Source organism: Sturnira hondurensis, unplaced genomic scaffold (assembly GCF_014824575.4).
Source record: "Sturnira hondurensis isolate 20B ecotype Veracruz unplaced genomic scaffold, ASM1482457v3 Scaffold0021143, whole genome shotgun sequence".
Lineage (NCBI taxonomy): Eukaryota > Metazoa > Chordata > Mammalia > Chiroptera > Phyllostomidae > Sturnira > Sturnira hondurensis.
Window position 1 is genome coordinate 26,849,152 of NW_028093774.1, and position 15,769 is coordinate 26,864,920.

At 37.9% G+C, this 15,769-nt stretch overlaps 1 protein-coding gene across 1 annotated transcript; it reads right to left on the minus strand.

The window, feature by feature from the left end:
• Positions 1–865: 865 nt before the first annotated feature.
• Positions 866–12,393, minus strand: CCDC196 (coiled-coil domain containing 196). The gene is given in 13 exon segments (XM_037031373.1): positions 866–906; positions 909–972; positions 1,149–1,163; positions 1,165–1,210; positions 6,858–6,889; positions 6,891–7,007; positions 7,390–7,449; positions 7,980–8,063; positions 8,248–8,325; positions 10,016–10,066; positions 10,754–10,850; positions 12,087–12,239; positions 12,344–12,393. Coding segments are annotated over 13 exon segments (888 nt in total).
• Between the last annotated feature and the right edge of the window lie 3,376 nt (positions 12,394–15,769).

A 15,769-nucleotide genomic window follows, 5' to 3' on the forward strand; every position in this document is an offset into this window, starting at 1 on the left:
AACAGGCAATGGTCAAGCAGACAAGAAAAGAAAAATTTTTCGGGCAGAGGAACAGCTTTGTGCGTAGGCATGGAGATAATAGTACTCACAACGCATCAGGGGAACTGCAAATAGTTCTGCAGAGTTCCGGGTAGGATATGCCAGGGAGGGGGATGTGGTGAAAGATGAGCCTGGGGACATAGATAGGAGGCAAATCGTTATTATATGGTCTGTGAATGAGTTTGGACTTTACACTCAAGTCAAGTGGGAAGTGACATGATCTCATTTGTTTTTCAGAAAAGGTACTTTCAGTGGTGCTGTGGAAGATGGATTAGAGGGACTGGAAGCAGGGAAACCAATGAAAAAGGCTGTGGTAACCTAGGTAGGAAGGAGGGCCTGAACTAAAGCAGCAGTACCAGGAGGGTAGGAGATACCCAAGGAATAGATAACTAGGAGGCAGAATCAACTGGGCGGTCGGATGTGGTTGGTGAGAGGGTCAGAGGAGCCTATGGAGTATAATTTTTCTTATTTTGTGCCTACTTGTATTCATTTGCCAGTGATGGATTTGCCCAGAATTAACCATTTCAGAGATGAAGATGAGCAGTTTTTTGTGGTCTTAATATACAATGTGGTTTGAATCTTGTCATTTCAAAATCAAAAGCTATCAAAATAATCAGAGGCTGTTTCACAAATCTATACAGGACTGAATTCCTAACGTGCATAAGGATGAGCATCTCCCTGGCATTTCTACCCATTTTGGTGGGGAATGAGAGGGGAAACAGTACTAAAACAAAGGTTTAAGAGATTTTAATGAATACAAATGGTTGTGCCTAGTCCTTAAATCTGTCCGAGCAAATGGAGTGAAAGCCTTCAGTCCTTCAGAGATTCATTGACCTGGCAGTGACCTCAGAAAAAAGAGCCCCCCTCTACATCATCAAACTGATGTCCTTTAATTCTCTGTTGTTCTGTATAGGTCTTCCATCCCAGGATTCTCTGAAGCAGGAAAGAAAAAAAAAAGAAGAAAAAAATACATCTATAAGATCAAGTGCCTTGGCACTTAACTTTGCAAATCCCCTAAAATAAATTAGAATGTACACTAACAAGTGCATTCCAAAACCTGTAACTTTTCAAGACTTTAAAGTGATTTTGGAAATGAAAGTAGTTCTCACCACATTAGATTCATTGTTTTCCTGTAGTTGCTCTGACCATAGTTGTAAGTGCCCATAGTTACCTGAAGGGAAACGCGGGGAAAATGAGAGCTTTCTTAGAGAAAAACAAACAAGCAAAGCAAAAAAAACTAGTTTGCAAGGCTATTAAGTTGCAAGGCTATTAAGCTTCATCACAGTATTGTATCATTGTGTGACTATAGGACTGAGTCTTGTATTAGCATTAATATGGATTTCCGAATTGTTGTCTTAGAAAATAACTTTATCAAACAGTATTTAAAGTTGGAGTGATGAAGCCTTTTCTGTTGTTGAGAGGTCATGTCCCATAGAAAAAAATCATTGGATATTACATGCAAACAGTTTCATTTGAGAGGCTACAAAATGCAGTTCTAATACAAATTTTAAGTGAAGAAATGTGACGTTAATTGACATGTCTACATATATATCCACACCCTCCAATAACCCAAATATGTATATCACAAAAATAGCCAACTGTGAATAGTGAAGAACAAACCAAAGATGAAAGTGGGGGTGGGGAGGAGGGAGAGGAGGCAGTGAGAGTAACAGGCACGAGCTGAGGTAGAGCAGGAGAAGGGAGGCAATAAAAGGGGGAGAAAAAAGAAGAGGAGACAAGGAAAAGTATAGGGTGCTAAATAGGCTCTGTAATGAATCTGTTCAAGGTTAGCGTTGCCAGACCAAAATATAGGACACGTTTATTGAAATTTGGATTTCAATAAACACTAAGTAACTTTTAATATAAGTGTGTCTCGTGCAATATTTGGAACATAGTTATAATAAAATTTATAGTTTATCTAAAATTCATTTTTAACTGGGCATCCACTTTCTATTTGCTAAGCATGATAACCCTATCCCAGACATCCTGCTGCTCTCCTGAGTGTGTGATGCAAAAAAAGTTTTGAATCTATTATCACTCATTGAAATAATTATAATATTAATAATATTAATAAAGGTACAGTTTACTTTTTAAAAACTGTTAAACTTTATATTTTTGAAAGAGGACTTTTATTATCCCCCCGGAATTCTGTGGGGTTTCACATGAAGTGAAAGAATGACTGAGTTTAGAAATTAACTTCATAATCCACTAAGGCCATAGACCTAACTTGGACATCAAGTTGCCTCAAAGCTTAAAAAATTCTGTGCTTGAGAACAATGCTCTTTATCAAGGACCCAGATTTAAGTTAGCTGCGGATTTTCGCCACTGCCTTTCAGCGTTTTAACGTGACACCACTCTTGTCCTTTCAACAGCGCCTGCTGCAGCGCACTCCAGCCGTCAGGAAGAGTAGTACTAAAGTGGAGCAAAGGTTAAAGCTGGGAAAAAATGACTTGCTTTCAGAACAGAGGGAGTTATAGAATAAATAAGGTCTCAAGAGTATTCATTTCCCACCTCACTGGACTTTCATCTGAATTTATAAGTATAGCAAAATAGTCACATCCGACCTTCAGCTTCTGGAAAGAGCTCAAGTAAATGCTAAGAGTTTGAGGAGGGGTAGAGGAGAGAAAAACAAGGCTGTCAGAATCAAATGTCTTATCACCACTTCTATTATTACTAAAGATAACCTCTTCTTTATACACCAGCATGGATGATGGGAAATTCAGCTGTATTTAAAGATTACTTCATGTTCTCTAAGATAGGTGACTGCCAAAGACCACGAACTGTTCTCTCACCTCCACTGAAGCCAGGGAAGGACGGCCATACACTGCGGTTCAGACTGTAATTTTACTGTGGTGGGGCAGTAAATCCCTTCAAAGGTCACCCATTTCTGGGAAGACTAAAAGAAAAGACTTTACCCTAGGTATAAAACTGTTTTTCTCTTCTCTAAGACTAGGTGATGCAGTATGCTAAACAGATAAGCCTGCAAGGCTAATCCTGTAACCTGTTCCTCAAGGGAATTTGCAAGTAGTGTTTTCTTGAAGTGTAACAGAGCCCGTATTATTAACACAGGATTGTATTTTGCCAGCCAAATAGGTCACACCCCTGAGATGCAGCCAACCAGCACACAGGACAGTTAATGTGGAAGTAGAAGTTCTCTCTTCTTGAAAATGCCTAGAACGGAAGGGTCAGTGCCCTGATTTGCTGGGAGGTATGTTGAAAATTACAATTCACCTTCCCTTAAGACAGATTGTGAAATTCAATTGAAACTAGAGTAGAAGAAACATTATCCAGGAACACTATTAAACACTGAATATTCAACCTGCAAAATTTTACCACCTCTTGTACAATTGCCTAATTTTGTAAACTTAGTGTCCCAAACCCAATCCGGATTGTGGAGGAAGTGGGCAGTGACTGTTTTTTGGAATGGAGGGAGTAAAATAATAGAGTAATAGATAAGGATTGTGAAGCCAAATACCAAGTTTAATATGGTCTACTCAAGGCTGCCAGTAATACACATCAATAGTTGTGTGTCTGTGCTTTTTTCTGCACAGAACATGGCACAAAACATCACTAGTTGTGTGTTTGTGCTTCTTTCATTTGATATATAAATGTAGCACATTTTGTCTTAAATAGAAGGCCAGTCGCTCCCTGAATTTCCTGAATTACCAGGATTTGTGGACTAGACAGCTGGACGAGATTGGTGCCACCTACTGGGCTACGTGCAGAATTACATATCTGTCAAGCTGTTTTGGAACCATTTTATTACTGAACAAATCTTAGCACGTCTGATTCTTCATTTGGAAATTTATATATTAAACACGTGATAAGTTTCAGTTCAAGTGATAGCCTGTAGAAGTTGAGGAGTCGTGAGAAATCACATACTTTAAAACTGCCATTTTATAGCATATTCCAGAAGATGAGCTTTGGCTATGGAGTCAGAAGCCTAACTTCTCTGTACTTGTTTCTCGTTCTGTAACTACCCCATGGAGTCGTTGTGAGGGTTAAACAAAACCATGTTTTCAACATGCTCTATAAAGAACCTGAAACTAAATGACTTGCCTAAACCAGTTATTTAACTGGTTCGCCTCAGAGGAAGACCTTCAACTCGTATATATGACTCAACCTAGTGCTTTTCACATTAAATTACTATTTCGTAAAATTTAATGGTGAGATGATTTAGGTGGCAACTGAGATAAATCTACAATAGGAGGTGCTAGATGCATTAAATACTGTAAATCACAGTGGGAAAATTATTCCTTTTTCACTTCTTTCAAACTTCATGTCATCAAGGAGAACGTTTCAATTTGTTACTGGATTTCTTTAAAACTTTCTACATCTTGCTAATCTCATTTCCTAATTAAAATAAAACATACCTCACACTTCAAAATCTTGTTTGAATATTTAAATTCTGTTTGCTGTGTACTTACTATTAACTTTTTATTATGAATAACTACACTGGAATTTCATTTAAAGCAGTAGTATATAAATATTACTTTCAAGTAATGCCCTTAAGAAATTAAAAAAGCCAATCTAAACAAAAATATTGAATAAGCAAATCTAAGGAACACAAAAGCTGGGAAACGCTGAGCACCAACAAACTACCTCCTGTTGTATCACTGTCAGTAATAATCTTAATATAAAGAAAACTGATGTTTCTTTTGTTTACTTTTAAATAATCAAACACTAGATTATAAATAGGTCAATATAACCAAAGTCAAAGACTTAGATTTCAGACCCACTTAGGCTCAAACAAACCTAAAGATTTTGTATATGTGTGTATTAGAAAATGAAACTGGCCTATAACCCTTGCTCAGTGAATGCACAATCAATAAAACACAGGAGCAGTGCATCGCTCATGCTTGAGGCTACAGTCATTTGCAGTAACTAGACAGTTTGGTGCCTATCATTTCTCTAGAAGCATAAGAAGAACGGAGAGAAAAAAGGATGTTGATCTGTATTAGTTCAAAGTTCAAAGACTCAAAGTTTTACAAGCAAGCAAAAAAAATCTGAGATGATCAAATTGAATGCAATCATTCATTCATTACTAATCTTGGCTTGACTGAATCTGGAACTAAAAGGATTTTGGCCCTTTATGCTATGGATCCCTCAAGATGACCCTCAACTAGTTGTAAGTGAAACTGTCTTCCTCATAACCCTTATTTCCTCTATCATTTTCATTTGTATCTCAGTGACTTCTGGCTGTATTCCATGTTCTTACTGAAGAAGAAAACCTCCAAATCTCTGCACCCAATTCTTATCAAAACAATAGTTAAATGAAAAAGTATGAATGGAACACTGCCTGAAGGATAGATAGTCCATGCAGGCTTCTAGATTTTCTAAATTTTACTTAGGGCTCAAGTCAGACCAACAGAGTGCTATGTACCTGGACCAGATCATCTTGAACTGATTCATCATTTTTTTAATTATTTGAATTAATAATGTCTTATCAGGTGGTGCCAAGTAACAGATAAGAACTAGCCTAGGAAATTTATATTCTGGATTCATTTTAGAAATATTGTCGAGGACACTAGCTATTGTAGGAGACTTCTGGCCAAGATGGAGAGGTAGGTAGATACATTATATCTTCTCACACAACCAAAAGAAGGACAACAACAAATTTAAATATAAAAGACAACCAGAACTGACAGAAATTCAAACTATGGAAATCTGACAACCAAGGAATTAAAGAAGAAGCATTCATTTAGACTGGTAGGAAGGGCAGAGACAGGCAGTCAGGCGGAGAGGACTCAAGGCAAGGCAGCGGCTAGCAGACCAGGTGGTCCCACATTTGTGTGTGGACACTAGCTATTATAATGCACAGAGGGTGTCCTGTGGGTGTGATAAGGAGCTAGAAAGAAATTTCTCTTTGGTCTCAGTATCAATAAAAGCTATGTTTCTCCTGACAAATTGGTGATGTTTCTTAACATCAAAATTCATGTTTCTTTTTCTGGAAAATCCAGAACTAAGTTTGAAGCCTGCCTCTACCAACGATGTAGTACTTGCATTGTACACTTTCATGTATTTACCTGTCTTCAGATTATTTTCCTTTTGCATTGATGTATTCATCTGTTTATTTAATCCTATGTGCTATGTGTTATTTTGTAAACTGTTCAAGCCCTATATGGAATATGACTGAGAAAAGATTAGAGATACACATTACTGATACTGATTAAAAAAACCCATTGTCATGTCTTAGCAATGATTTTCATTCTATGTTTCTTTTTTAAAAGTCAGCATTCAGATCTATAGATCCCTGACAACTTAAGAAGTCTTTTTCCTGTTCCTCAGCAGCTATTCCTTTATTCTCTCTTTTTACAGCAAACTATATGATTTCCTACAGTGATGCCATAAATTCTTTGGGGGGAAAATGCTGAAACTCCCAGAGGAATATCTGGATTGGTGAAACTCACAGCCATCGTCAGATGTCTATCTCCTTGGCCCTCCGTTCTGAAGTAGCAGAGTCTATGCCAATAAGATTCATGAAATCAAACTACTTTACTTCCTGGGAGAGGGGAAGGGTGGGGAGGAAACTAATATTTTGTCAAGTGCCAACTATGTATCAACTGTATATTATAAGTACATAATATATTACTTAGTTATTACAAAAGAAAATTTCATCTCCTCCGGAGGAATCTTTACCTTAATGTGAGAGCTTCTGAGTAATAATAATAATGGTGATGGTAGTGATAACATTTATTATAACACTCTGAACATTTAACTTAATATGTGTCAGATATTGTGTTGATCACTTTACATGTAATGGGATCTCTAATATACGACAAAATAAAGCCTCAAACTGCGTACCTTTGAAACTGTACCTACCTCCTTGGGATCCAGGAAGATTAAAAAAATGCCTGCTTTGGCTCAAAATTCGGCTGTAAGTACAGTGATAATATCAGGTCATTGACCTTCTGGTAGTTCTTCCAGGCTTCAATTCTGAGCTCAATCACTTTTCCATTAAAGTCATTCTACAAGAGAACATTTTTCGAAACTACTCATATACTATTATTGGCTTCTCTAAAACCACTGTCACCGGAATCCTTTTTACTCAGAAGTTTAATAATGACCCCATCGTGCTTAGTTTTTAAAAACTGGAGAGGAAGTATTGTGATTTTTTTCCCCATTTCAAAGAGGACAAAATCAAGTCCATAGAAAAAAGTGCTATTTACCTCAAGTTACTCATGGTGAAGCTGGAGACAGTTCTCTCTAGCCATCTCCCCATGTAATATTTCTTTTACAGGACAATTGGTAATTGAGATGAAGGGATTGAACTTAATTTATGAAACTAAAAGCCTTTATATTGCATGAATGAAATTGTAACCCAATTATAACCTGGGGAGACGTTAATACCTGAAGGTTGTTGGCTTGTCCCTGATACCTGACCCATTCTATTTTCTTCTGTCGCTTTTCCTGGTGGAAGAAAGAGCCTCTGGGTGACAAAGTAAATTGAGATCAATGATCAGTTTTCTCAATATGCTGAAAAAACTTTATAGTAAAATTATGGTGTCATAGCTTCACTAATAAATTGGTTTCAACGGCATGGTCCTATTAATTGGCCTCACCTGCACAATCCTCTCCCCAAAAGTTAAAATCTAAATGAATAGGATCATTTCCTATGAATGAGTTGACCGAGAGATTATATACAAGCATAATACCTTGAAATAAACATTCAAAAGCAAATTAACAAGTGTTTTGATGTCACAGGGCTATTGCGGAGTTGTCACTGTTGGCACAGCTTCTCTCACTCTGCCCTAGTTAACATGACTTCCCAGAAACTGCAGTGTCACTTTGACTCAAATATAATATCACAAGGGAATCAGATCTATAAATGTTTGCATCAGTTCAGGGGCACACTATAGTTTAGACATGTTACTGGTACATTAAAGATATCGAATCTGTCAACTCTAAAAGCCAATGCCATTCAGAAAGTTTTGTATTACCTTTCTTATCTCCTCCACTTTCTCAGTATATGATGTCTCTGATTCATTCTCAGTCTTCCTAGGCAATTTGGAGGTTTGGAGAGCCTAGGATGGAAGAAGAGAGCTAAAGGAATAGGAGGTCCCAGGAAACAAGTGCAATGCCTTAGCAGACAGTAAATCCAATATATCCTAAAGGCCCAAATCCTATCTATCTGCCTACCCAAAATAACTGTTTACAGTTTTGTGGCATTAACAATCTTTAAATTCTAATAACTTGAAGTCTGCTTGCCTTTTCATCCTGCAGGTTTGCTTTGTTTTTCACGTGTGGTATTTTTTGTCGATCACTCCTTTCTTCTGTATTGAATGTCTGTAGAGACATTTTGGAAAAGCTTTAAATTAGCAGGAATTAGTAAGGGAAGTGGAAAGCCAATATGGGTCCAGGCTTTTGGTCCCTGCCAGTCAGCAACCACTCAGGGCCCAACATGAAAAGTGAACTAGCAAAGGGGGTTCAGAATAGAGCAGACTCTCCCATTTGGTCCCTTGAGTTTGCCTTACCATAATAATAACTGTTTTCTGAACCCTTATTATATACCAATCACTGCTATAAGCCATTTACTTATACTACTGCATTACAAACATTCTCCTTTAATCTTCACAAGACTATTTTATTTCCATTTTATAGATGAGAGATGTGGGACTTAGAGAGGCTAAGTCACTTGTTTGGGGGCCCACAGCTAGGAAAGCACAGAGCTGGAATTTGAACCAGATTTCTCAGACTCCAGAGCCTGTGTTCTTAACCACTAGGCATACTGTGCTTTCTCCATTTCTCCCTGTATAAAAATATGCGTAGAGAAAGTCGGTCACAAGCTAAGTCCTGTGGCCATCCCTTGTAAAAAGTCTTTTTGGAGCTGTGGAAAAGCTGGATTTTGATAGAGGATTTGTGCTGGCACATTTCCTGTCACAAAGACTCAGGAAGTCGGGAACTAAAACTTGTGACAATTCATAGAACTGATTTGTAGCTGCCCCTGAGAGCTAGGAGCAGATCTCAGTGTAAGATGCAAGGCTTGGTGGGATCCTGATTATTTGTGGAAAGGTGAGATTTAAAAAAAGCAGTCAGAAATCATATGACACTCCTGTTTTTATCCCAAGACAAAAATCTGCTCTTCTGGTCTCATAGTCTGAAAAAGCACGCAGATACCAAGGACTTAGTCCACAGAGCAATTTCTACCGCTGCTTGGTTTTCCAGCAAAAGGCCCTGCCATTGTTGTCTTAAACGATGATGGCAAAATTATAGAAGAATTTGAATTAGGTATTCATTCATTCACTCACTCATTCATTCAGTTTACATTTATTGATTGTCTAAGCATTCAGTTTACATTTATTGTGTTCCAAGCATTGTACGATATGCTAGGGATTTAGAGATGGGTAATGCAATAAAGATACTGGAGCTGCTATTCTGGGGAGGGGTTGGCAGGTAGACAAAAAACGAGTAAGCTGGTAATAATAAAGTAAAATAAAGTAATAATGTTATATTATAAAAAGTGTTATATGGAGGACATGAACAGAGTTGTATAGTAAAAAGAAGGGTGCAGGGTTTGCCCTATTTTTGATAGAGTGAACAAAGAGGGCCTCCCTGAGGAGGTGACATTTAAACAGAGACCTGAAGGATGAGAATGAGCCAACCCTAAGAGAATACCATTATAGGCCAGGGATAAAGCAAGAACAAAAGCCTTGAGATAGGAAAGGCCTTGGCATATTTGAGGAACCACAAGGAGGTCAGCATGGGAGGGAAGGACTTCTATGAGAGGAGACTAGAGAGGTAAGCAATAAGGAGCATCTGTAAAGGGTTTTCATAAGAAGAATGATATGCTTTGGTTGTTTTAAAAATATCACTTTGGCTGCCATGCAAAGAAAGAATTGGAATGAGGCATGAGTGTAAGCAGGGACATAAAAAAAAACAAAAAAACAAAAACGAGGACAAGGACCAGAGGAATAGGAAGTTTTTTGCATCATGGTCTGTATGATGCAATACTTTCAAGAGATCCCTAGAGGCACACCTTGTTCCATAGCATCTCCATTTCCTTCCGGAGCATCTTGTTTTTCTTTTCCTGTTGGGGGGTGGGGAGGCAATCAAACAAACAGAAATGTGTTTGTCTGTCATTAAAGTGAAGCTGGAAGAAAGTATTAAGTAATAGGGGAAGAGGGGCACAGGGACATATTCAATCACAGAAGAAAGCAATGAATAAGCCTAGCCCAGTAACCTAAGAGATGAGATGAGAGGGACCTTGATGATGATGGCAACAATAAAAAAGAGTAACAAAGTTGAATAACTTTAATTATGGTAATTATGGTATGGCATCAATAGAAAAGAGTTCCTTCACACATTATATTTAAAACATTCTTATCACATGGCAATTTCTCTGGCGCTGAAGCTACTAATTTCTAGTTTTTCAGATCTTCTACATTGTTAATTTTTAAAAGTCTTGTAAGACTCTTTCAGAGCATACTATTTATTTTATCTTGGTAGGTATTTTCTATTCTTCCTGAAATGTGAAGGGTTGGTTAATATGCTTGTTTTCATTACCTACTAGCTGAAAAGTTTTTTAAAAAGTCAAACCCAACATTGTATGTGACTTCCTTTTGGATCATCCTGGACTTTGTAGGTGAAGGAGGTATGTGTTGAAGCATAAGGTACTAGATACGAGCACTCCGTCTTTCCTTCCACATCTGACAATAGCAGTGGGATTGATCTCTGGTCAGGAGGCCATTCGCTGAAGTGCCCATCAACCTCTTACCAGATTCTGCTTCATCTCCTCTGCTTCCTTAAGGAGCTCCATGACTGAGGATTCTTCTCTCCCCTTCCCTGCCGTGATCTGCCTCATGATCTGTAGGCTAGAAGGAAAAGAGAGATGATAATACTTCCTAAAGAGTAATATTAATATTTTGCAGCCAGTCAGAAAGTACTCTGCTATGGAAGTGAGATGGGGACTGAAGTCACAGGGGTGACGGAAGACCATCTGGATATAGCAGGTCTTTATAGGTTGGCTCCATTCCTAACTGCCTTAGCTATGTGCTCTATAATGAATTCTGTGTTCTATAATGCTTGAAACGTAGGTCTTCAACAGCCAGTGAAACTCCTCTCCACCCTGTCAGAAGAATGTTTTGGTGTATGGCTTTTAGGGTAGAAAGAGGCACTTTTGCCCCTGTGAAGAAGGAAGTCAGTCAAGGAACATGTTGCCTTCAGGACAAATCCCAGAATTACTCTCTACCTTGTAACTGGTCATCTCCCCCATCTTCCTTTTCCACATAAAGACATGTGAGTTAGTTGGGGAAACAACTTATATTCTTATGGTAGCCCCCAAAGAATCAAGCCGTCAAGAAGTTTCTAACAAAATCTGAATCAATAGCAAGTCTTAGACTGTGAGGAAAGACATCTTTTAATGGCCTTAGTAATGTTTATATTCATTGTCCTATTTTCTCTCTAATTATAAGCAGAAAATCAAGACTTTGTGTTCTCTTGCCCTGAGAGAAGTCTGAGTTTCTGGATTTGCCTGACCACAACTTTCTGTCTGGTATTTGTTTTCCAAATATTTGAGCTTCCTGAGATGCTTATGGTAAGGGTACAGAAAGAAGGCAGACTTGAGGTGAGATTGCCCAAGACTAGAAAGGAAACGGAGAGTTGGCAGGTCCCTAGAACATGAGTATCTTAGTGAAGTGTTGAGACCTCAGCTGCCTTCTATGCTTAGAGAAGCCAGACCCCAAGCTTAGAAACCATTGCTATTCCTCTGTTTGGTGTGGGAAGAGCAGAGCCACCTATTCACAGACATGAATAAGGAGCTATCAGTGTGACCATGATAAGCTGAAGACATTAAAGCCTCTTATCTGTTTCTTGGGTAGACACCCTATTAAAAAGAGCAATAACTGTAATCCTGTGAAATGAGGGCTGAGTCATATTTAAGTTTACTAAAAGAAAATAAAGGATTCCTTGCCATTCTGATTTTGTGATTACAAATTTTGTAGCTGGATGTCTAAACCTTTTTTAAAAATGTAAATAAACATTGCTAATTCTATGGATTTAAGTTCTCCAGGCTTTCTCCCTTTAGGAATTCTTCCATAGGGAACCATTACCTTCTTTGTTTTTCCTCCAAGTTCGACATTAACTTCTGGAATAAGAGGTTGTTCTTATTTTCAAGAGGTTTTTGCATCTCTAGCAGTTCCAGTTTTCTTAGTTTTAAGTCCTCATTCAATTCCTTCAAGTAGTTGTAATCTATTTGGGAACTTCTGTGGGAAGAGACACCATAACATCTGCCTTTAGTCTGGGTCACTAGATACCCTCTTTTGCTTCCTGGATAGTTACTACTTAGCATCTTCTGTCAAAGACTCACCTTGTTTGTGAGGGCAAGTGGGAACCTGGAGAGCTTGAACTACTTGTCATCTTGAAGGGAAATGTCTTTGAGATATATCTACTTTTGAGATAAAGAGGTCTTCTTGAAAATATGTGCCTTTTGGTTCCATTCAGTTGTCATCATTTTTGTGCTGATGTTCTTGGGACTCCTGTTGCATCAGACTGATTTCTAACTGCAGCTTGAGGTCACAATGGCCCTACAACCATAGAATCATCGGGTCTTTCAAGTAACTCCAACATTAGTGACAGTTTATTGACTAAAAATACTATTAATTACATCTGATATGTATGTTCTCACCTTAGCTTTAACCAACGCCAAAAGGAAATCTTGGATTGAATAGTATAGAATCACAAAATATTATATTATGGGATTCCTATTATGGTAGGAAATGGTGGCTTGTAAAAACGAACTCATCAACACCATCTTCCATGGCAATGCCTACTATCTGTAGGGCTCAGTGCTGGATTCTGTGAGTGAAGAAAAGATAAAGACAAAGCATCTACCTACCTTCTGGGGGTCTCAGGAGGAGGCATTACCTCCTTTAAGAGACATTTTTAAAAAATAGAGGCCAAATTGGCAAATACAAAGTATAGATATAATATTGAGTAATAATATATATGTGGCAAATAATACTGTTTTTTTATTTTTTTAAACGATATATCTCAATGGGAAGATAGGCTGATACTGGACATGTAGCAAGAGGACATGTGAAAGAGGACATGTAGCAAGAGGATATGTGAAAGAGGACATGTGAAAGAAGGATGTATTGTCAGTACATCCTTCTACAGCCAGGCTCTGTCCTGAGAGGCTGTAGTTCTAGACTCACCTCCAGATTCTGATTCTGCCTCCACTTTCCTCTCATTAGAGCCACCTTTCTCCTAGAACTGAAGATTTCCTGTTTTTATCTATGTCACTTAATGAGCAGAAGAAAACCCCAAAAGTTATACATTTGTTTCTTCATGCTCTTTAAACAGAGTTTTAGGGGAGTAATTTCAGTGATGTTCTCAAATGTGAATTAAGTCATGTAATTTCAAGTATTAACTGATATTTCCAAGCATTTTCTAGGTGTAGTCTCAAAATTAAGGTAAACCCTCTGTCTTTGGGAAACTTTAAAGGCAGAGTACTGCAGTGGAAATAACACAAGATTTAATTTATCAGGCGTTGGTTTGTATCTCACCTTCACTCCAGGCCGTGAACTGTAAGTTACTAAACTTTCAGAACTTCAGTACTACTTTAGTAAAAATGAGAATGGCAAATAAAAAGGTTTATTCTGAGAATGAAATGTAGTATTATGTCATGTTCCTGGTTCATGTCATATTTTAGTGTATTTTGGGTTTATTTGGGTACAGGATTTTTTAATGCCCTAAGTTAGCAGTGAAATATAAAAAAGCTGATTTATATGAAACTAATGAAGCTTAAGCTTTAGAGCCCTTCATTTTCACAGACCTTTACCGAAGGCTCTTTATGCTGTTTTTTATCGTAATTTTACATTCTCTTTTGGAAAGAGAGAACCACCCAAATTATAAAACTTCAGGGTCCCATAAAACCTGGATCTGCCCCTGGTTGGATATGATACATATTTCTTCTAAGTATCTTCTAGATCAAAACTTCTCATTATGTAGTATCGACAAATACTTTTTCTAAAGCATGTATGTGACACTTGTAAGTTTTATTTGATAGCTAGTGTAATATGACATTAAATTAGAACAGCTATGTTAGGTGAAGTATAACCAATTGCAATCCAAGTACAAACAATTCACACTGGTTACCCTAGGAATTCTCATGGAAAGTTTGGATTGAATGAGGGTGAGCCAACTCCACGCAGTAAAAAAAAGGGACTGAGTGGACTAATTATTATTAGTAGTAGCTTTTTGGACTGCATATGTGGCAAATGGTAGCAAATAGTGGAGGACAAAAATGGCATTGATCACTAAAGCATGACCTCCTTAAATTTCATGTTGTGCCATTTGGTTGGCAGAATTAAGTTAGAATTTTAAAACATTTAATAGGCAGGCAGCATCCCAACTCACCTTCCTTTCTGTCCTTGCTTGTGAACGATTGAAAGTGGAAGAACACTTGCTATTCTGATGTGCTCTTTGCCAAAGCCAATCAGCTTCTTTTATTTCCTAACATTCCGATGGCCATTTCTTCAACCTGGAATATGACTTTAAAAACAGGATTTATCTTTTCATAATATATGCAGACTCTAATATATTAAAACAACAAAAACACAAAGGGATCATTGACACACTACATTAACTCTGGGACAGAAGTAGGAAGGGTGAATTTGACCATTAGAAGTAGAAAGAAGGGAAATTGAACACCAATGTTAGGACATCTGTTAACTGAGGAAGCATGGTAGGAACTTTGAAACAGTAATGACTGAGGTTTGAAATAGCACCCAAACAGTAGCAAAGGGCGCCAACCAAGCAGGAGTAAAAAGATTGCCAAGTAGTGCTAAAGGTCAAGGTGAGTTTGGGAACTGCAGATTTGTCATGGCATGAATCAGCAGTTATACAATTTCTCCAACAGTGCTTGGCAAACTAGGAGCAGTAGTAGAGAGAACAGATGGTTGTTTAGGCTGTGACTTGGCAGAATGGATAGGCAGACATTTAAGGGTGTAAGGGGGCTCAGAGGGCTGATGAGAGTATCCATCAAAAGGCTGGACATTGCCTTCAGACTATGCAGGGAAGAAAATGAAGAAGGGGTAGCTAAGAGGGGAAATTGGGGAGGGGTTGAGGTTAAGGAATTTGTGGTGGAAGAACAGGTAATTATGGCCAGTGAACATCTTAGGAAAACTTGTGGAATCTCATCTGTTTAGATTAATTGTAGTAGCAATTCATTTTTTTTTCCTACAGTGAACTTTCTGTTGCTTTCTGTCACTGCATAATCATCACTGAAATACATGTGGTACCCCAAAATAGGCATTATAACACACTATTCACAATGACCTCATCCAACATTATAGCATTTGATTTTAGTATCTGTTAAGAAAAAGCGTGATTGTTCTATAATTAGAGAACTCAGAGCAATAGCATTTTAATGTTAGCTTTACCAGTAGAAAATCAGATTAGTTTAATTAAGCCAGATCTCCAAGAGTAAAAGCAATTATTTTCGTATTACTGAGAGAGAGGCTTTCCTGTTTGCTTCCCCTGACTTTGGTAGTGGCCACAAAATTACAGATGAAGTCCTTTCTGACCCACAGCCAGTTTAACCCTTGAGAACATTGTAATAATTCCACTAACTAAAAAAAGTTGGGAGATGTGGACAAAATAATAATAGTAAAACTTGTAGGCTCTTAAGGATCACCCACATATTCCTGTTCTGTTCGTTATGATCATTTTACATCGGTTTCACCTTAACCCTTGCTATAGCAGTTCCAAGCCAGGGTGCATCTACATTTGG